At 35.9% G+C, this 21434-nt stretch overlaps 2 protein-coding genes across 4 annotated transcripts in view; one reads left to right on the top strand and one right to left on the bottom strand.

Moving 5' to 3' along the window:
* The window catches only part of LOC134857675 (uncharacterized), a 247315-nt gene that overhangs the window by 206194 nt on the left and 19687 nt on the right, over nucleotides 1–21434 (bottom strand). The window lies entirely within an intron of this gene.
* Nucleotides 1756–14991, top strand: LOC134845150 (SH2/SH3 adapter protein NCK1-like). 3 transcript variants are annotated; one of them, XM_063862030.1, is made up of 6 exons: nucleotides 7253–7877; nucleotides 8463–8839; nucleotides 10322–11046; nucleotides 13551–13789; nucleotides 13924–14537; nucleotides 14676–14991. In XM_063862030.1, exons 3-6 carry the CDS (start codon nucleotides 10556–10558, stop codon nucleotides 14892–14894), a joined length of 1563 nt encoding a protein of 520 aa, XP_063718100.1. In that variant the 5' UTR covers nucleotides 7253–7877; nucleotides 8463–8839; nucleotides 10322–10555; the 3' UTR covers nucleotides 14895–14991. The 3 variants fall into 3 exon arrangements, with proteins under 3 accessions (XP_063718106.1, XP_063718100.1, XP_063718114.1); XM_063862036.1 differs by lacking the exons at nucleotides 7253–7877; nucleotides 8463–8839 and adding an exon at nucleotides 1756–1879; XM_063862044.1 differs by lacking the exon at nucleotides 8463–8839.

Below are 21434 nucleotides of genomic sequence, written 5' to 3'. Positions count from 1 at the left end.
AGATAGTTGAATAGTGGACTATCACAATTTTAAAGCAGCTAAACCACCTTGTAAAGTTCTGTTCAGGGGTGCTCCTGAAGTTATTCTTTTTTATCATCTGCATCACAGTAAAAATTCGACAATAAAGATAGGTCAAGCTTATCATCGATAAAAATATGAATAATAACAGCCCTATTTGGAGAAAATTTCAATTTTGCTGAGTTTTTGGAGTACTTTTAGTCTTTCAGTGGTTGTAAAGCATGGGATTCATCGCTTAAATTAAAATGCACTCCTTATTTATGTATTGAATGGTCACAAAATTTGATTCATAATATTTGAGTTTGATGTGTGAAATTTACGGTTAAGTATGGCTGGATAGAGCAATGGTGAAGGTAGGTCACTTATAATCAGGAAGTTATGCGAATCATGAAATCCACTGATGCTTAAAAAAGAAAAAGAATTTTTAAGTATTGTAACAATGTCAACAAAATTTAAATGACAAGCAAATAGTTTAGCGCTGGGGGGGGGGGATAGCCAAAAGGTATATGAAATGCCCACCGATAGGTAACCCTTAAACAAAAATACAGTGAACTTAAATATCAAACATCATATAAATTTGAACAAAGAATAAATTCTTCAGTGAAAATCTATTTATCGAACATGAACAATTCTATTAATAAGCTACAGCTGCTAAAACCGCGATGATACATAGTATATTTGAGACCTAGATACTAACGGAATTTACACAGGAAAATACATACCAAGAAGAACCGAAATGCAAAAAAAATTGTTCTCTTTTTCCTTTTAATATTTTGGAACCAGCATTGTCTAGAAAATATAAGGATTGTGACGACCAGATTTTCAACCTAACAGTTCCAACTTTAACATCAAAGCGCGAAATCCCAGCCAAAGTATCTAGATACTTACAAAAAGCTTTAGGAAATTTCATAGTCTCATCTATAGCGACACGAAGAATGGAAGTCTCAGCATTTTTCTTATCATAGTGGTTTTATCAGTATTGAAAGTTAGTTTGTTATAAGTCAGCCAAGTTTGGATGTTTTCAAGGTCTGACTGGTAGTCAGCTAGATTTGAGTTAAAAGAAATTAACGTTTGTATCATCCGCAAAAAGAAGAATCTCCGAAGTTTTTACAACTTGGGGCTTGTCATTAATATCATAAATAAGAGTGGACCCAAAACTGATTCTTGCGGCACTACTAACTTTATTGGGGCCCAGTCGGAAGAAACATTGTTCACTTTAGCATTGATATCTATCAGAAAGCGAGCTTTGAAACTATTGAAGACACCTTCCCCTGATTCCATAAAGTTCAAGTTTATCAAAGATAATTTTTATTGATCCAAGGTATCGAACGCTTTTCTTAGATCGACAAAAAAACTAGAACTCAAATTATTTTTCAAGCCTGTACGAATTGTTTCTGTTAATTCTGCTAGAGCATCTTTTGACGCAAACTTTTTTCGAAAACCAACCTGTTTAAAATAAAACAAGTTGAATCTATTGAAATGTTTGTATACCCATGATATCATAATATTTTCGAAAACTTTGCTGCAACTATTTAAAAGAGCAATAGGGCGGTAATTATTGAGATATAATTTGCTTTCTCCTTTATGAAGTGAAGTGGTAATAGATTTGGTTATTTACTTGAGTTAAAAGAAAAGTGTACTAAGTCAGTTAGATACGGGGCTAAAACATCGGAAGATGCTTTTAGAAACTTATTACTAATTTCGTCAATACCAGATGAATCTTTATGTTTCAGACTGTTGAGAATGTACAGATTTTCTTGAAGAGAACTGTTAAATAGTTACATGGAGTGAGATAGAGATTCAAAAGAGATCACAGTTTACGTGAGGGATTTAATCTGCAAGCCTTGTTCCTAGTGGTGAAGTACGCGTTAAAAGAATTAACTATTGCAATTGGGTCGCTAATCGGTTTCCCAGCAACAACTAAATTTGGAGATCCACACAATTTTAGGCTTTAACCTCTTATTTCTTTTAGTAACTTGAACACCTAACTCGAGTCTCCAATACAATTATTGAACTTTTTGTAATAGTACTGTTTTTTTTTGCTTGACGAACCATCTTATTAACTTTTTTTATGTTATACAGGAATTTCAATTTTTTCATGCTATTTCCTTTATCAGACTTCCACAGCTGATACAGATTGTTTGCTCTAGAAATTCCATTTCTTATTTGCTTGCTGAAACAGCCTGCATTTGATTTACGGAAAATTTGATTTAAGGTGCAAATTCTTCCAGTGATTCTGTTAAGCAATTTGCAAAACGTTCATACGCACAATGAAGATCTTCCACTACTATTAGCTGTGAATTCTCAAGTCTTTTTTTAAAAGTAACTAGGAACATGGCAACTTTAACTCAAGTAGCTAGAAATGCTAAATTTCGTTATATCTTGTTGAGAATTCATTTTAAAACTTTGTTCACGAATAACTGGGTAATGATCAGACAAGGATTCAGTATTAATAACCGAAACGTTTGGTTTTCCAAATTGCGGACAATCACAGTGTCAAGGCGAGAATCTGTGCTATCAGAAACTCTCGTAGGGGTTTTGATTAATAGATCAAATCCAATTGCATTAATGTTATTCGATCAAAGACTTGTTAGTTCAATTTTTTTGGTACAATTCGTCTAATTCATGATCTAATTCTTCTACAATCTTTCTTTTATCTACCCCGAGAGGAACATAAATTACTACGGCAATTAGCCGCATACCGTAGATTTCAACCAGCAAGCCTAATGATTCGTCAAGGTTGATAGTTATATGCTCAATAAAATGAACATTTTCACCTATCTATAACATTGTTCCTCCTCCTCGGGACCCCCCTACTTCAGAGTAAACTGAGTGAAAACCTTTGATTACAAACATGTCCTTATTATCATTTTTACTGAGCCATGTCTCTGTGATGCATAAAATTTTCGGTGGAGACTCGAGATTATATACTAAGGCTTCCAAATCCTCGTGGTGCTTTTTGAGTGAGCGAAAATTAGTAAGCATAATATTAATAACGGAATTACTATGATTTTTCGTTATTGCAGGGAATGGTGCATGAGCCTCCGGGTCTACCTGATTCCCGGAAAAGACTTTCGCCGAAACAATTAAAACACTTGTAGCACTGTAGTTCAGAAATTTACGACCATCGTGTTGGTCATTAACACGATACAATTTTTCATCGGCTTTCCATGTAAAATGAATACATACTTCTCTGGTCCATACCAATTTGATACGCTCATCGTTCTTCATTAGTCTCAAATAATTAGCTCGGGGTTGACTCAGGTCATCAAAGATAGATACATTCCTCAATTTGTCTCTGTCAGCCATCAATTTCTTTTTGCGCAATATTTATTTTTGCAATTCTTCGCGAAAAGCGAACAATGATCGGCTTTTCTCTAGGGGAAGGTGATGGCAATCTATGAGCTGTCGATATGTCGCTGATTGATATATTTGCACCAATTTCACTTGAGATATCAATAACTTTCGCCATCTTTGCTTCCATATCTTCATGCTTTTTATCACCCTCAAGGTCTTCGGCAACCCCAAGGATGCGGAGATTGTCTCATCGATTATAGTTCTCCAGCTTCTCGCACTCTGAAAGCTTTTTCAGGTTTTTGAAAATTAATTGCGCAGAGACTTGAGTTTTGGCAGCCGCTAATAAGTCCCTTTTTAGGTTCTTAACGGCCGTTTCAATGGCAACGCTTACAATACTCTGCAGTTGATCCTTCAGTTTCTCCTTTACATGTGGAATCATAAGTTCAATTGATCTTATCGTCTCCTGATTTTTTTCCGACAAACTACCTACGTGAAAATTCTTCACAACTTTTTCAGCACATGAGCTCATCGTTGCTTTGGATCGTTTCGTCTTCGGAAAGAAAAATGGTGTTTTGTCGTGAAACCGCAGACGAGGGAATTCTGATTGATGCTTATTTGTGTTATTGCTTATGTTGATATTAACATCCGTTTACATGTTTCTTCTCTGAAACTATTTTATAGGTTTATCACAACAATGAGGCTAATAAGTCTTAGCTTTTTAAGGTGATTTGTTAAATGACTTTTACTTTTTAGCTTTGAATCGACAGGGGCAGTGTTCGCAGGACTGATCTCCTTGGAACTCCCAGCTGAACCGCTGACATGTTTTGAGCATGATTCCCATTCCTACATACGCGTTCTTTTACTAATTTGCTTATTATTTTGAATCTAGTCTTACCGCTTAGTCGCCTTATCATGTATGTTAGTTGCTGCAAGGTAAAAATATATTTTCAAAACAATCGGTTTCAATTTTGAAGTTTTTTTATAAATATTTTTTATTAAATTTTTCATGGCCAATTTTTCATCTCCATTCCTATTAGTGTCGGGATAGTTTTAGCTTTCTCATTCAATATTTTATTTGTTTCGACTTAAGTCTCATTTTTCTCGGCTAGCTTGCCATGCTATGTTTGTGATTCATCGCAAGTGCTGCCGAGCTCTGCTACGCTTCCGTGTATGTTTTAACAAACTGCACGTTTGCCTGTATTAAAAGTGAAGAGCTGCTTTGCAATCGTGTTTCATATATTTTGACAAAAATGTATTTTTTGATCCGACCATTGAGGAACTTTGTATTCGAGTGTATTTAAATTTCTTTGTTGTTGTGCACGCTAAATCAAGTACCACAAATAATATTTGAATTGGGTCTAGTAATATATCATAGAAAAAAATCTGCAAACAAGTTGAAATCGTTGTAGAATTTTTCTGTGATTGTTTTTGTTTTCTAGTCGCTTTCCGACAGAGCTGATTTGCAATTTGCCATGTTTACTATGACTGGCTAATATGCCTCAATTTAAGGTTTTTATTTAGATTTCTTCTATCACGCCACGCACAAAAAACGACACGAGTTTGAAAAAAAACTTGAATGTATTGCATTGCAAATCCTTGTATTGCATTGCAAATACTTGTTCGATTGCGAAACATGGTGTTTTATCTCAAAAACAACCCGTTGACACAAATATTATCATTGCTACATAGAAACAAGCAGATAGGCTGGCGAAACTGGTAAAACAAACATAAAATTCTTCTGACCTTACAAAAAAGTTGCACATTTATTTATCTCAGTTTTTGTGCGCCGTTTTTGTGTAATTTGGTTTCCATCTGGTTTTTCAAATGGCACGAGTGGTCCGCTTTTCAAGCGCATTCATTGCTTACTATTATTTAATAGTCAAGAATGTGTAAACTGAGGAGTAGTTAGGCCTCAGTGGTCTAATTGTGAATAGACTGTCTGAAGGCGCAGGTTGTCGGTTCAATCGCCCGTTTTTTAAAGCCGTTCTTTAGTACCGCCTTGAATTTTCATACCTCTTCTTTGGAGCGTTGCAATATCTACGCCAAAAGTCAATTTTAATGGCTAGAAAGGGGGGCTTAAACAAGTAAGGTCACTGCTACTTAACTTCGCAATTTGACCATTCTGTCAACAGTTTTTCTAACGGAAAAAAACTTGTAGCACTAGAGGACAGTTTCCTTACTAATCCTCAAGGTAATCAATTATTTGCTTCCGTTGAAAATGTGTTTTATTTGAAAATGTATGCGGCATTTTTGTTTTGGGAAGGAAATTTTTATTGGAATTTATTTGCTAATGAAGGTTTTTCCGATATTTTGTGCGTCGTATTTTTTGTGCTCCTTATAGCCTTGTCAACTCTCTGGACTTTTGTGTTGTTTATTTCTGGTGGGGTTTTATTTCGTCTCTGAACCAGTGTTATTCAACCCGATGGGATAGGTTGATCATGACACTGATGTAGGGCACTTGAACGTCGCTTTAACACTCGAATCCGTCTAGATTGTTCTTGCAAATTGCTGTGCTGGAGGATGGTCAGCTCAGAACCAGTCTTGCTCTAATTTCGAAGCAATTTTTTTAACCAGGTTTTCTCCTGGTCTCTGTTATGCCGATGTTGGAATCTCTTTTTGGCGCAAAATCATTATTGAAACTTGGCAAATTATTTTTCTGATGACCTAAGCGAGGTGTTTTTTTATTGTGAGGGCAGTTTTTATCCAATAAAAACCGCCCTTAAAATTGCGCGGTCTCCACACATTTCGCTCCTCAAACATTTCGCCCTCTTAAATTTAGTGACATATTTCGCGCCTCATATCTTCAACAAGTGCCATTATAAATTTGGGCCTTTTTTCGTTACAAATATTTTAAGTTTAAATATTTTAATTATTTCAAAGTAAGTTCCTGACGAAAGTAGACGGTCCACATGCAAATACCAATTTCTTCTGTCCGAAAATTTCCTTCTTAATTCGACAAATTGTGCGCTTTTGGGTATTATACAGAAATTCTGCAATAAAATCCGGAGCTGAGCAATTGGTTGAACAAATTCTCGGCAAAACCAGGCGGTAAGCAGGGCAAACTGAAACATTTTTGACGAACTGGTTCATTTTAGGGCTAATTTTATAGGGTACAGATAATCCAGTTGTTCGAATTTTTCTATAGGCAGCTTGACTAATGAAAATAACATCCTAGATAGTTTGTATAGGTTAATGGAAGTTTTGAAGCGGCTTTAATGACTGTTTTTATATCCAAACAAAATCGTTTTAGGCCCGAATGTTAATTCTAACTTGATTGAATACTGATGACTTCAATGATTTGATATTCAATTTTTTCGGGTAGAAGAGCCCACAAAACTGAAACACAGCAAACATAGTATTAAGTTTCAAATAGGGATATGGTGATGTTAGATTGAATTTTTTGGTAGGATTGTCAGTTGTGAATGCGCTGCTACAATCAGTTATGACGCATCGGTAATAAAGATTTTCACTTGTTGGTTGTTTTATCTAAATTCATTCTCAATATTAAGTTATTTCCGTCTTTATATTTTGATCGTTCAGTTCTAAACATGATTCAGCTGTTTGAAGAGGAAAATCAAATTATGTATAGTGGAAATGGATTTCTGCTAAAATATATTTTTTAATTTGGAACTTTTCGCCTAATATCAACCCTTTATTTTGCCTTCTATAGCCGCCCTCGGCGAGATGTGTGAAGGGCGCAAACCCTGTCATAGTTTCTTTTTTGAGTTTTCAAACTGTCTGGCCTGCATCCGCTTTATTAAAGTACATTCATTTCTGTCTGCATTTGCTATGCAAGTACGCTTACCTGGCTCGGCCCTCCTCTGAGTTTCAGTAGTTTTGTATGACAGCTGGAAGCTAATGTCCGGCAGTTGGCCGTGAGGGTCAATTTTAGACGGTGTCGGTAATTTTTTCATCTTCAAATCATCAAACAATGCTATCGAGTGTTTTTTTAGTTCTTGTTGAATGTGAAGTTTATTGTCGATTCAGTAATGTCAAAGAAATGTTTTATTCTAGGTAACAGGGCAATAACTTTTTGGTATATTTTGCAGTAATTAAATAATTAAAGTGCTTAGTTCGAAGTTCTGAGGAACTGTTTTCAATTGTCAAATAAGGAAAAGGAACTGTGTTTGAAGTGACATCAATGAGGTCAATCCATTGATCCTGTCTGCCTTTCAGGTAACTTACTCACTTGATGGGGTAAAATTTGCAATCCTATTCGCTTTACTTATTGATATCATATTTTACCTTTCCAGTTTTTTATTTCACCCATCCGGTCATCACTTTGAATTGCTCGCATGCTCGCAATATTCTGTTTTGTTATCGTTTTGTGTGGATACTTGCATGGAACGTGAATTTCTCAATTCCATTCAGTGGTGTAATTATTAACTACAGTGGTAAATGCATTGGCATGACTGTATTTTGCTATGGTTATTTTTGGAATCACATCCCTTCAATTATTTTTTTTTAACCAAAGACGGATTTTCGGACCAATGAGTTTAACAAAGATCAGAATAATTCAACATTACAAAGGCTTAATTTAAATCTTCAAACCCTTCCTCCAGGTGCCTGTTTCCTCTGTTTTGTATTAAGAGTTAATAGCCGTTCATTTATACGTGGTCTTACACAGGGGCGGATTTAGGGGGGGGCGGGGGGGCGGACGCCCCCCCCCCCCCCCCCTCAGGGATTCGACCCCCGGCCGACCCAAAGGGTCCCCCCTCTGATACTTTTTCAGAAATCCGTTTTTGGCCGACCGACCCTAAAATTTTTCTAAAGGCGCCTTCGGCGCCAATATATACTAACTTTGAGGGGGTGCGCGCGCCAAAAAAAACGCGAAAAAAACGCAAAATTTTTCAAAAAGTGCCCAAAAACGGCTTTTTTTACTGTTTTTTAAAAAATTTGCCTGCGGCGCAGAAAATTTTGCCAAAATAGGGGCAAAACAAAACTTTGGGAGAGCTCGAAAAATCAATTTGGTCGACCTAAAAAAAAAAAAAAGGTCGTCAAAATTTTGGAAAATTTTTTGAAAATCCGCCCCCCCCTCGAGAAAATCCTAGATCCGCCCCTGGTCTTACATATTCGATCTGACTGATTCTGATTACTGTACAATATTCGTGGTATACAATCGTTTCGTTTTCAAATATACATTTTAGCTGTCGCAAAAATCTGAAAAGTGTGATGATCTATATGCCAGTTTTGATTACTCCTATTGACGTTTTGGAAAATGGTGTAGTGACTTAATCAAAAGAATGGCTCTGAACTTAAGTTTTTCCGCAAGTGGATTTTTGTTTATTTTTCAGCTTTAATCATGCAAACTATCCACTTGGACCGCTTCAATTTTCGGAGCTGTTAGATAGAATTTTATATCGCGGTGACACCAGCATGACTGTTTCTAGTTTGTTCAAAACTTGTATCAAATTAATCAATCATTCAATGGCCAAATTAGATTAAGAATTGAGAGTCACTCTTTGGTTTGGTCTTACCTTCAATACCTCACTCCAATTCAGCGCTTTTAATTACTGCTTTTTTGGTACGTATTTAAAAAAAAACTATTCGTCAATTTATCAATTCTTTAAAAACTGCAATTAATTACGCTTGCGACTAGCAAGCGTTGTCAAATCGAAATATAGAATTTGTAAGAGTAATGAACGTAGTGAAGACTCCTTATATAGGTCTTGATGATTTTTATCAAATGATTTTGAACAAGTTATCAAATGATTATGATGAACTAGATTTCAGTGGCGTGCGCAGAAATTTTGTCGAACTTTTTTAGTCGAGTTATTTGATTTTCCGAGCTCTCCAAAAATACTAAAAGGACCCTGATTTGTCAAAAATTTTCCGCGCCGTAGGCAAATTTTCGAGTAAAAAACAGTCAAAAAATGACGTTTTGAGCACTTTTGAAAAGTATTTGACCAAAACATAGTGTTTTTTTCGGCGCGCGCTCCCTCCTCAAAGTTATTTTTAATGGGGCACAAGGAGCCGTTACAAAATTTTTGACGTTGGCCAGCCAAAAATGGATGTCGTAAAATTATACCAAAAGGGGCGACCCTTTGGAAAAATTTGGCAACCTGAATTGAGGGATGGGAGGATCAACTGCCTCCCTCCCCCTCGGCACGCTACTGCTTGATTTACATTATATTCAAGTTCCGTAGCTTTTCGGGCACCTTCAGATTAGACGTAACACGACCATGCCTCGAACGGTCAAGATCCTTGGTTCAAATCCGGTCAAGACCTCTTTTTTGCAAATTGAAAGTTTCTGGTCGACCCATTGTATGTCTGTCAGTTTTGCCAGCTTAGTTGTCGCATCACGGACTTTTCAAATCTACTAGCCCCTGACTTTGTATGATTGCCCTTTTTTTAAGCTCAAAAGCTTATTTTTGGCCTATATGGTTTGATTTATGGTATATCGGCTTCTTAACTTCATTTTTTGTCGCTTGAATGGAAGAAAAACAGCATTTTATATTTACTTACTAGCTCAAATTTATCATGAAAAAAAATTGTTTTCGGCTCAACGGGTGTTAACCCTATTTTTCTCGGCTCAATAAGTGTTTCTTAACACTTATTAAACGCCGGAGATTATGTTGCTGATCTGTTTTCCTCATATGAAGCATCATTTGAGACCAGTATTTGGATTTTTTGTTTTGGTTTGAAATGTTTAAAAAAAATCGGTTTCATTTTCTGTCAGCTAGTTTGCGAGGCTAATTTGTGTAATGTCGCAATTGGCAAGAAGCTCCGCTTCGTCTCTTTGTCTAAGGTGACCGTGACTCAGAAAAGCTCCTATTTTGAGTTCAGTGCTTTTTCGTCGTGTAATCTTTGAAACCACCTTTAGTTGTGGCCTAACCTTTTTAATAGCTCTAGAAGTGACTTCAACTTCAATATATCCAATTTTTGAAGTGGAATCGTGCTCAAATGGTTGTTCTGAATAAAATTGAGGTTGAATAAGATGTCATAATAATTGAAAACTTAAAGGCTGAAGTGGAGCGGCACAACTTCAAGTGATTATTTTTTTCAGATGTGCAATACTACAGCTGTCAATACCTAGATAGGGTTTCCAAATTCCAAAAGAAATTGTATTGCGATTGGCTCACAGTGTTAGACTTTTTCACGAAAATGAATTATTCACCTGGGGGATTGAGTCAGAAGCTGATGCAAATTAATCATTAGATAATACGAACGAACCATGAAATATAGACGAGCGATACCTGAACTTTGATATATTCCGTTAAACGGGTGGTTAAAAAGGGCAATGGGTCGGGAAGCTGACCAGGTTGTTGCTAAGCTGAATTATATTCCGAGTGGATTGCACGAACTTCCTCTTTACAAAGGCGAAAAATTGACAGTAGTTGACGCCACTGGGGAGTGGTGGAGAGTCAAAAATGCACTGGGTCAGACCGGCCTCATCCCTTCATCCTATATTAGAGTGAATGGAGACTCATTTCTGTCAAGATTATTTCGAAAAAGTTCGCGAGGGAAGAAATCAGGAGCAAAAAAGCCCCCTGTGGCCAATGAAATATCCAGTCCACAAGCTGTATCCCACGTCTCGGGGCTGAACACCGCAAATGAGGAAAAGTTTCCGAGCAGTTCTGAAGAGTCCAAATCGTTCAATGACAATGTACTAATGCCCAAGTTCATCACGCCTTCTAAAGGTGGCTCGGAGAATTATTTCGACACATCTTGTGACAATGGACAGAGTCCTACTGCTCACCACGAACTGGTGGATTTTGTCGCAAAAGTCAGGTAAGTTGTAACTATTTTAAAAATATGTTGAGAGAGAAACTCTTTAAAATTTTTGCGGTCTGGTTCTAGAAGCAGTTGAGAAAAGAACGGGAACCAGAATATTTTTGAAAGTAACTACACAAGCAATGCTTCCTAAATATTGCGACTCCAGTTATCGTTTTTTTTCTAGAATTCTTTTTGCCGCTTGTTGCTTGTGTTTGCTCCTATAAGTATTGTTCTGACCAGTCACGGAGTGTGAAGGTACGATGGCATAGAAATGGGTTTTTCCATTGCTTATTCCAGACATTCCAAAGAAAACTCACATCTGTCCGTGTCAGGACATTTGTGTCCCAGACATTTATGTCCCGATAAAAAAGTCCAAAATGCAAAAAGTGTCCAAGACATTTGGTTCCCAGACAAAATTGTCCGGGCTGTTGCCAAACTAGTGAATGACCGGATTAATTTGATAAGCTCTCAATAGAAAGGATTAAATCGATAAGGCCACGCAACTGAGCAATTAGCCAAGAAATTATTTTGCGCAGCATATTAGAGACAAAATTAACACAGGACTCAAATCATTTACACATACCTACACAATTATCGCTTGATTGATAATGTTGCCAAACGTATACACGAGAGATCATAATTTCATTGTTATTGCTCTCGAGTTCGAGTTGACAATGGAAATTCTTATGACAAATAAAAACAACGAAATGCTAGTTAATGATGCATACGCATACTTCAAACATCGGATTCTAACAGACACCTCAATTTCGTGGCGATGTGTTTTATCTAAATGGTTTGTGTTTTATCTATGGCGTTGATGTCACATTTTTCTCAGTGGTTTTAGATGTGGCTTCAAAATGTGACTGCTCAAGCCCGTTCAGTCTTGATTTTTGCGAAAGCAAGTGTCTTGTAATCGGGAATTATAGTTTTTTCCCGGAAAAAAAATAATTTTGTTACTCATTCTTAAGAATTTCTGAATTTGCTTTATTAGTGAACCTCAGCAACTTCGAGACGGCTTCTCACTTAGCCTAGAGGTAACGCGGTTGCCCGTTGTACAATAAGGTCTGAGTTTCGAGTCCCAGCAGGAATTTTTTTTCAATATGTTTGAAATTGAAAATTTTTTCCGGGAAAAATTGAATTGTCGGACTTTCGTTTGTCTGCTTATGATTTGTCGGCTTAGTTGCCACATTGGTTAATTTATTGTGCTGCCACTAATTTTCATGGTAGTGTTTAGGCTTGCGATTAGCAAGCGTTATCAAATCAGAATATATTTTTTTTCGGGTTAACAACTAGTTTAACAAAACCACTGAATCGTGTGTGCAGTATTCAATCGTTTATGCAGCAAACATGCTTAATTTCTCGAAAATTCAAATTTAACTACTTAGTAAGAAAACTAGTAACGGCTAAGGATTTACGCTTGAATCCGGTCAGTAATTTTTTTTAAAACTTAAACTATTTAGTATCAAATAATGATTGAAAAAGAATCGAAATTATGCTTTTCGTATGAGATTTTATTATCTAAGCTAAGATAAACCAATACAAAATTTTAAAAATTTAAAGAAAAAACTTCCTCGCATCCAATTTCCCGATTTAGATAAGTTTAAAGAAGGGAACGTTTTTGATAACCTTCTAAAATCATAAATTCAAATTCACAACTAAAAGAGCTTCAACATTACTAGCGTGTAACTTGCATCTCCTGGGCTTCAAAAAGATCGATGAACGTGGATAACGCTAATATATGAAAATTACAAAAAAATAAATTAAACAGTTAGAATAGAAGAGGACATCCAACAATGCTTTCTATATCATAAATTGAACTTTTTTTTTGACAAATTCAAAATTTTTCTTTTCTAGCTAAAATGAACAAACCTCCAAAACTACTGGGTTTCAGATATTCTTATTTTATTAGATTATAAAATAAGAATATCTGAAACCCAGTAGTTTTGGAGATTTGTTCATTTCAGCTAGAAAAGAACTTTCGAATTGAATTTGTTTTAAATAGTTCAATTTATGGTATAGAAAGCGTTGTTGGATGTCCTCGTTGAGTTTATTTTTTTTGTATTTTTCATATATTAGTATTTTTCACGTTCATCAATCTGTTTAAAGCCCAGGAGATGCAAGTTACACGCTAGTGATGCTGATGCTTTTTCAGTTGTGAATTTGAAGTTTCATTTATGATTTTAGAAGGTTATCAAAAACGTTCCCTTCTTTAAACTAATCTAAATCGGGAAATTGGATGCGAGGAAATTTTTTCTTCAGATTGTTGTATTGATTTATCTTAGTTTAGATAATAATATCTCATACGAGAAGCTTATTTTCGATTCGTTTTCGAAAAAAAACAAAATATATATATATATATATATATATTTAAAATTGAAATACTTATTGTAGTTGGAACTTAATGCGTTTCTTGCCCGACAATTGGTGATTCTTGTTTTATTTGCATTTAATTTTTCTTTAATATGCTTGAATCTTCTGAAGGTTAACAGGACAAGAGTGGGGTGTTATTGATTTGTTAGATATACGTACAAAGCACAGAGACCCGATGAACTGGAGTTGAAGCCCGGCGAGGAGGTGGTGGTGCTAGAGAGGGCAAGCGATGGCTGGTGGAGGGGTGTGAACCAGAGCAGTCTGGCCTCGGGATGGTTCCCCAGCAACTATGTAGTCCAGAACAATCACGGCCACCTGCCAATCAATGACGAGAAGAAACGGGACTCTGCGTTTGAGGAATCGTGTGGTGCTAGCAGTGTTGCGAATGGTGAGTCAGTTATATTGCTTCTTAAGCTGAATTTTCACGTCATTCAATGGGAATATTGCAGGTATACCGATAATCTTTTTAGTTTTTTCAATATTGTGAAAGTGTTCTTCAACTTTCGATGTTAACTGTTTTAGTGGGCGCTGTTCCAACCATCCAGGGAGTGGCAATCGCGTCTTACCAGCCAAAAACCCAGTTAGAACTGAAAATCGCCCAAGGAGACCAGCTGCACATTCTGAGAGAGTGCTCTCAAAATGCTCAACTGTGGGAGGCGAGCAACCAAAGCAACCGGGGAGAGACTGGGCTTGTGCAGAAGTCTTTTGTGCGCATTTCGTCCTCCTCGTCGTCCCAGCAACCAACAACAACAGCAGCTGCTCATCAACTGCACCAGCAATTCAGTAGACATGCTTCTCCTCAGTTAAAGCACAGCTACAGTCACAACAGTGGCGGTGGGGGTTCCAAGACCAACCTGTCCACTCCCCTGTCAGTGTCAGTAGACTCCCCAATGAAGCATCTGCAGGCTCCCTTCTCTGGAATCCACATCCACGACAAAGATAGAGACTCCTTCGCGTCTGAGAAGGGCATGGGGTTCGTCTCGCCCCTGGCGCTGCCTTTCGAGCTCCCTCCGAGAATGGGCATGTTTCAGAATGAGGATTGGTATTTTGGCAGAATTTTTCGCAACCAGTGCGAGATTTTGTTCAAGTACTACGGTGACTTCGGTGACTACTTAATTCGAGACAGCGAATCCAACGTGAGTCCTTTTTAGCTAACCAAAGCGCCAAATTTAAGTTTCTGTTTACTCCTCACGTTTTTAGTCAATCAGTTATCAAAAAAATATATATTATTTATTGTCTCAAAAACTTTTAAGGAAAATTTTATCTTTTTGTAGCCAGGAGACTTCACACTGTCCTTGAAAGCGAATATCAAAAACCGTCACTTTCTCGTCAAATCCCTAGGAGGCTTCCCTAGTCGATTGAAGATAGGGAGCAAGGAGTTCTCCACAATGGAAGAGCTGTTGAATCACTACAAAACTAACGCTATCTTCACAGATGCCAGCGCCTCCCGACTAATGCTGATCAAACCACTCAAGGTGCCCGCACGCATGTGAACTGTAGAAGTAGATCTATATTGAACTTTTTTCTCCAAAGTATGTAAAAATTAAACTGAACCTGATTATCTCAAAATTTGTACTAAATCCTTTGCTATGATCACAGTTTACTATTTAAATTTGTAGTTTTTTCGAGTATGGAAATTAAAGGTAAATTGATTACTCAAATGTTAGCAGTGTTTTGTGTGATTACGCAGGGTCAAATTTCAGTCGAAAGTTTAATCACGATCCCCGTTACCCCCCCCCCCCCCCCCCTCGTTATGACCGATTGAGCTATCTGTCCCCCCAAGGAAAAACGGCAAAACACTATAAAAGACATTTTCAAACGCGAGCAGGTGGCTGAAGTTTATAAAGGTTGCAATCAATTGACCGACTGAATTGTTTTTTAGTGTCAAGAAAAATTTATGAAAAAAGTTTTTCCGTTTTTTTATTTGGGCGATCAATGCTCCGTGGTAAACAAGTTTCCAGGGTTAGTTCTCTGACCTCTATTTAAGCCAAAAACCTGCGGCATCATAAAAATGTATGTAATTGCACATTTTCCTTCAAACAAAATAGGAAGAAGCAAGTGTAATATGCGGTCTTTTTCTTACTTTGAGTCCAGTTTTTGAGTTTTATAATGTGATTTTAGGTTCTCCGCGTTTGTTGGAGAATCTGGCGTATAGGTTTATAAAATTAAAAGTAGTTGAATTGGTTATAAGCAGGTCTCAAGTATCTATTAATCTATCGCCATCCCAACCCCCCTCCCCCGCCCCAAACCGAAACGGAGGGGGGAGGTAAGATTAGTAAACTAATCATAGACTCAAATCAAACCATTCAACAATGGACTATACTTCCAAACCTCTCAAGAGACAAAACTCGTAAGCGTTATCGACAAAACTCGTATCAATAGATAAAACGATTAAGCGTTATCTTTGCTACTGTTTTCTATTAACCTCGTCGACCTATTTTGATAAGAATCACTTTATCGTTGGCCACGTTTATAAAAAGTTCGATTAGTTGTGTTGTCTTATAAAAACTTATATCCAAATTTATACAAAGACAAAATTAAAACTTTGACATTTTTGTTCCAACGATGGAAGAATCTACTCAAGCTTGACTTCTTCCATTTTTGCCTGGAATGAATTTCTAAAACTTTAGTAGAACTAGTTCCGTTTTTTATTTATGTCGAGTTTCGAACCACTTGCGATGCAACACAAACCTTTAAAAAACAAGTCTAAAATGAAACAATTTATTTTAAAAATCGGAAAGAAACTAGGTCTACCAAAATTTTAAACTTCTCGATGTCTCGAAAGAAGTGCATTCCAGGCAAGCATAAAAATGTATGTAATTGCACATTTTCCTTCAAACAAAATAGGAAGAAGCAGGTGTAAAATGCGGTCTTTTTCTAACTTTGAGTCCAGTTTTTGAGTTTTATAATGTGATTTTAGGTTCTCCGCGTTTGTTGGAGAATCTGGCGTATAGGTTTATAAAATTAAAAGTAGTTGAATTGGTTATAAGCAGGTCTCAAGTATCTATTAATCTATCGCCATCCCAACCCCCCTCCCCCGCCCCAAACCGAATCGGAGGGGGGAGGTAAGATTAGTAAACTAATCATAGACTCAAATCAAACCATTCAACAATGGACTATACTTCCAAACCTCTCAAGAGACAAAACTCGTAAGCGTTATCGACAAAACTCGTATCAATAGATAAAACGATTAAGCGTTATCTTTGCTACTGTTTTCTATTAACCTCGTCGACCTATTTTGATAAGAATCACTTTATCGTTGGCCACGTTTATAAAAAGTTCGATTAGTTGTGTTGTCTTATAAAAACTTATATCCAAATTTATACAAAGACAAAATTAAAACTTTGACATTTTTGTTCCAACGATGGAAGAATCTACTCAAGCTTGACTTCTTCCATTTTTGCCTGGAATGAATTTCTAAAACTTTAGTAGAACTAGTTCCGTTTTTTATTTATGTCGAGTTTCGAACCACTTGCGATGCAACACAAACCTTTAAAAAACAAGTCTAAAATGAAACAATTTATTTTAAAAATCGGAAAGAAACTAGGTCTACCAAAATTTTAAACTTCTCGATGTCTCGAAAGAAGTGCATTCCAGGCAATCATAAAAATGTATGTAATTGCACATTTTCCTTCAAACAAAATAGGAAGAAGCAGGTGTAAAATGCGGTCTTTTTCTAACTTTGAGTCCAGTTTTTGAGTTTTATAATGTGATTTTAGGTTCTCCGCGTTTGTTGGAGAATCTGGCGTATAGGTTTATAAAATTAAAAGTAGTTGAATTGGTTATAAGCAGGTCTCAAGTATCTATTAATCTATCGCCATCCCAACCCCCCTCCCCCGCCCCGAATCGGAGGGGGGAGGTAAGATTAGTAAACTAATCATAGACTCAAATCAAACCATTCAACAATGGACTATACTTCCAAACCTCTCAAGAGACAAAACTCGTAAGCGTTATCGACAAAACTCGTATCAATAGATAAAACGATTAAGCGTTATCTTTGCTACTGTTTTCTATTAACCTCGTCGACCTATTTTGATAAGAATCACTTTATCGTTGGCCACGTTTATAAAAAGTTCGATTAGTTGTGTTGTCTTATAAAAACTTATATCCAAATTTATACAAAGACAAAATTAAAACTTTGACATTTTTGTTCCAACGATGGAAGAATCTACTCAAGCTTGACTTCTTCCATTTTTGCCTGGAATGAATTTCTAAAACTTTAGTAGAACTAGTTCCGTTTTTTATTTATGTCGAGTTTCGAACCACTTGCGATGCAACACAAACCTTTAAAAAACAAGTCTAAAATGAAACAATTTATTTTAAAAATCGGAAAGAAACTAGGTCTACCAAAATTTTAAACTTCTCGATGTCTCGAAAGAAGTGCATTCCAGGCAATCATAAAAACGTATGTAATTGCACATTTTCCTTCAAACAAAATAGGAAGAAGCAGGTGTAATATGCGGTCTTTTTCTAACTTTGTGTCCAGTTTTTGAGTTTTATAATGTGATTTTAGGTTCTCCGCGTTTGTTGGAGAATCTGGCGTATAGGTTTATAAACTTAAAAGTAGTTGAATTGGTTATAAGCAGGTCTCAAGTATCTATTAATCTATCGCCATCCCAACCCCCCTCCCCCGCCCCAAACCGAATCGGAGGGGGGAGGTAAGATTAGTAAACTAATCATAGACTCAAATCAAACCATTCAACAATGGACTATACTTCCAAGCCTCTCAAGAGACAAAACTCGTAAGCGTTATCGACAAAACTCGTATCAATAGATAAAACGATTAAGCGTTATCTTTGCTACTGTTTTCTATTAACCTCGTCGACCTATTTTGATAAGAATCACTTTATCGTTGGCCACGTTTATAAAAAGTTCGATTAGTTGTGTTGTCTTATAAAAACTTATATCCAAATTTATACAAAGACAAAATACAAACTTTGACATTTTTGTTCTAACGATGGAAGAATCTACTCAAGCTTGACTTCTTCCATTTTTGCCTGGAATGAATTTCTAAAACTTTAGTAGAATTAGTTCCGTTTTTTATTTATGTCGAGTTTCGAACCACTTGCGATGCAACACAAACCTTTAAAAAACAAGTCTAAAATGAAACAATTTATTTTAAAAATCGAAAAGAAACTAGGTCTACCAAAATTTTAAACTTCTCGATGTCTCGAAAGAAGTGCATTCCAGGCAATCATAAAAATGTATGTAATTGCACATTTTCCTTCAAACAAAATAGGAAGAAGCAGGTGTAATATGCGGTCTTTTTCTAACTTTGTGTCCAGTTTTTGAGTTTTATAATGTGATTTTAGGTTCTCCGCGTTTGTTGGAGAATCTGGCGTATAGGTTTATAAACTTAAAAGTAGTTGAATTGGTTATAAGCAGGTCTCAAGTAATTATTAATCTATCGCCATCCCAACCCCCCTCCCCCGCCCCGAATCGGAGGGGGGAGGTAAGATTAGTAAACTAATCATAGACTCAAATCAAACCATTCAACAATGGACTATACTTCCAAACCTCTCAAGAGACAAAACTCGTAAGCGTTATCGACAAAACTCGTATCAATAGATAAAACGATTAAGCGTTATCTTTGCTATTGTTTTCTATTAACCTCGTCGACCTATTTTGATAAGAATCACTTTATCGTTGGCCACGTTTATAAAAAGTTCGATTAGTAGAGAATCTGGCGTATAGGTTTATAAAATTAAAAGTAACAAAAAAAGTAAACCGAAAACAAAAGTTATAAAAAATATCTTTTTAGGCCCCACCTAAAACTACAATGAACAATACTCGCACTTGAAACTACAATGAAAGTAGCTAACAGCACAAGAAAATCAGATTGGTTTCAACTAAGCCAAAAATTTTTGAGCACACTCCAGTTGAGCCGACAAAAAATGATTCAAAGAAAAAAAATTAAAATTTTCAATTTGTCCCCTGATACTAGAATGAACAACACTTGCACCTGAATGAAGGTTGCTTAGAACACAAGCGAAATCCGTGATGTGGCAACTTAGCGGGCAAAACTTGAGCAGACAAATGAAAATCTAACAATTCAATTTGAACCGCATTTTTTTTTTCAATTCCATACAATGATAAAAATATTTTCCGACCGAGAGGCAAACGCTAGACCTTAAGATACAATGGCAACAGCTTTACCCGTAAGCCAATTGGGAGGGAATTTGAAAGACATTAAAAATAAATATTAAAGAGAAGATTGGAATAGAACAGAGTAAAGGAGAAAGTAAATTGAGCCGAAGAAAAAGTTGTCATACATTTTTTTTGAACTATCGAGTTTTAATTTCTTTGACGAAACACATGAGAGCACAAAAAAATACCCTCAAAACTACGAATCATAACTTGACTAAGCTAAAATAACATGAGACGAAATCGCTTAATCGAAAAAAAAAAGCACCTTAAAAAAGGCACAAATTACAGAAATTTAAAATAAAAAAAAAATACAGGCTATGGAAACTGAACCCACAAAAGCGTACCAGATAAAACAAACTGCCTTTTGAAGATTTTGAAAATCAGCCGATGGAACTTAGAACAAACTCACTAATACGAAAAAAAAACTTTCTTTAAGATTTTCATTTGATAAAAAAAGATTTTACCTGAAAGAAACTTCCCTTATTTTTTATCTCAATGATGAAAGTTTTATTTAAAATTTCAAGAAAAAGAGCATGTCATCAGTCAGTAAGTCAGCAGTCGTGAAATTGAAATTCCACATTCCTAGTAAAATTACCATTCTGCGAACAAATTTATTCGGGGAAAAAAGTCCAGTACCTGATTGCAATACCCTTGCTTGTGGCATGAGTAAAGAGAAATGAACGTAGTGAAGATTGTTGTATAAGTCTTGGTGACTTATTAGGGAAAAACCTTAAAATTTGCTCACGCTCATGTTTGATTTTTTGCTGTTTGAATTTTGATTTCTTTTTAAATTCACCTGTTTTCCATTGTTGAAAGGAAGGGAAACTCCGCTATCGAACTGCGAAAGTATAAAATTCATTATAAAAACGTGATAAAAAAGTTTATTAAAAACGTTATCGAAGTCTAGTTTCGAAAGTGGTAAATGTTTAATTCTCCCAGCAGAAGTTCCTAAGAATAGAATATGATATTTTTTTTTTGAAATATTCGTCTTTTTTTCAAAACAAAATTTAATTGGAATTTTTTTGATTAATCTTCATCTCGCAAACTTTTTGAGGAGAGAACTTTTTTTGGTTACAGTATTTAACTGTAAGCATCACCGTTTTTTCGCTCATTTCATTTTTTGGTTGTGATTTAAATTTAACGCCAATAGATTGTTTGAACTGATGTATAGCTAAATAGAGATGTTGAAATTGAACAAATGTTGTTCCGAACAATTCACGAAATGTGAAAAGACTATAGTATAGGATTTATTTTCTCTGCCCAAATTTTGGTACTTCAAAGAAACCTCGTATGGGTCGAATGTGTTACCATATTAAAGCTCTGTCGGTCTTTTATATCGGAAAGAATTCAAAAATACCAAGAAAAAGATGACTCTCTTTTTTCTGCTTTTCATTTTTTTAAATAAGTTATCAAGCTAAACAAGTTGACTGTAGAAATTTTTTACTTAAGAGATTACTCAGAAAAAATTTTGACTCTAGATAGAATAACACACACAGAGGCGAGGCAGAGTTTTGCTTCAATGGATGCGCAACCTTGCAAATTGGCAAACATGATAACGAGACAAAAATAACAGAATCGAGAAATAATTTTTATAAAAGAAAAAAGTGAAAAAGTTTTAGAGAACATTCAAAAAACAGCTATTTTTTTTAAACCAGTTTTTAATTTTCAACAAGTGGCCATATAGCCAACAACAATGGGCTTAGCTATAACCTAGGCTTAAATCGCACCATTCATGCCGAATGAAATGCCTAAGCAAAAAAAAAGCGAAAAAGTAAACCAGTGAAAACATACAACGTCCTGCTTAATATTTTTCACAGATTACAGTTCTAAATCAAAATCAATTGCATCTACATTGAAAATTACTGACAGCCCATCGAAATTCCCCG

This window comes from Symsagittifera roscoffensis, chromosome 1 (assembly GCF_963678635.1).
Source record: "Symsagittifera roscoffensis chromosome 1, txSymRosc1.1, whole genome shotgun sequence".
NCBI lineage: Eukaryota > Metazoa > Xenacoelomorpha > Acoela > Convolutidae > Symsagittifera > Symsagittifera roscoffensis.
Note: the sequence above shows the minus strand (reverse complement) of the source record. Positions and strands in the feature narration are given on the sequence as shown.

Excerpts from the sequence above, each read along its gene's own strand:
- LOC134845150 (XM_063862036.1), top strand. The coding sequence starts at position 10,556 with ATGGGTCGGGAAGCTGACCAGGTTGTTGCTAAGCTGAATTATATTCCG. Across the intron at positions 11,047-13,550 it reads GATTTTGTCGCAAAAGTCAG|ATATACGTACAAAGCACAGA; the intron begins GTAAGTTGTAAC and ends TTGATTTGTTAG. Across the intron at positions 13,790-13,923 it reads TGCTAGCAGTGTTGCGAATG|TGGGCGCTGTTCCAACCATC; the intron begins GTGAGTCAGTTA and ends TAACTGTTTTAG.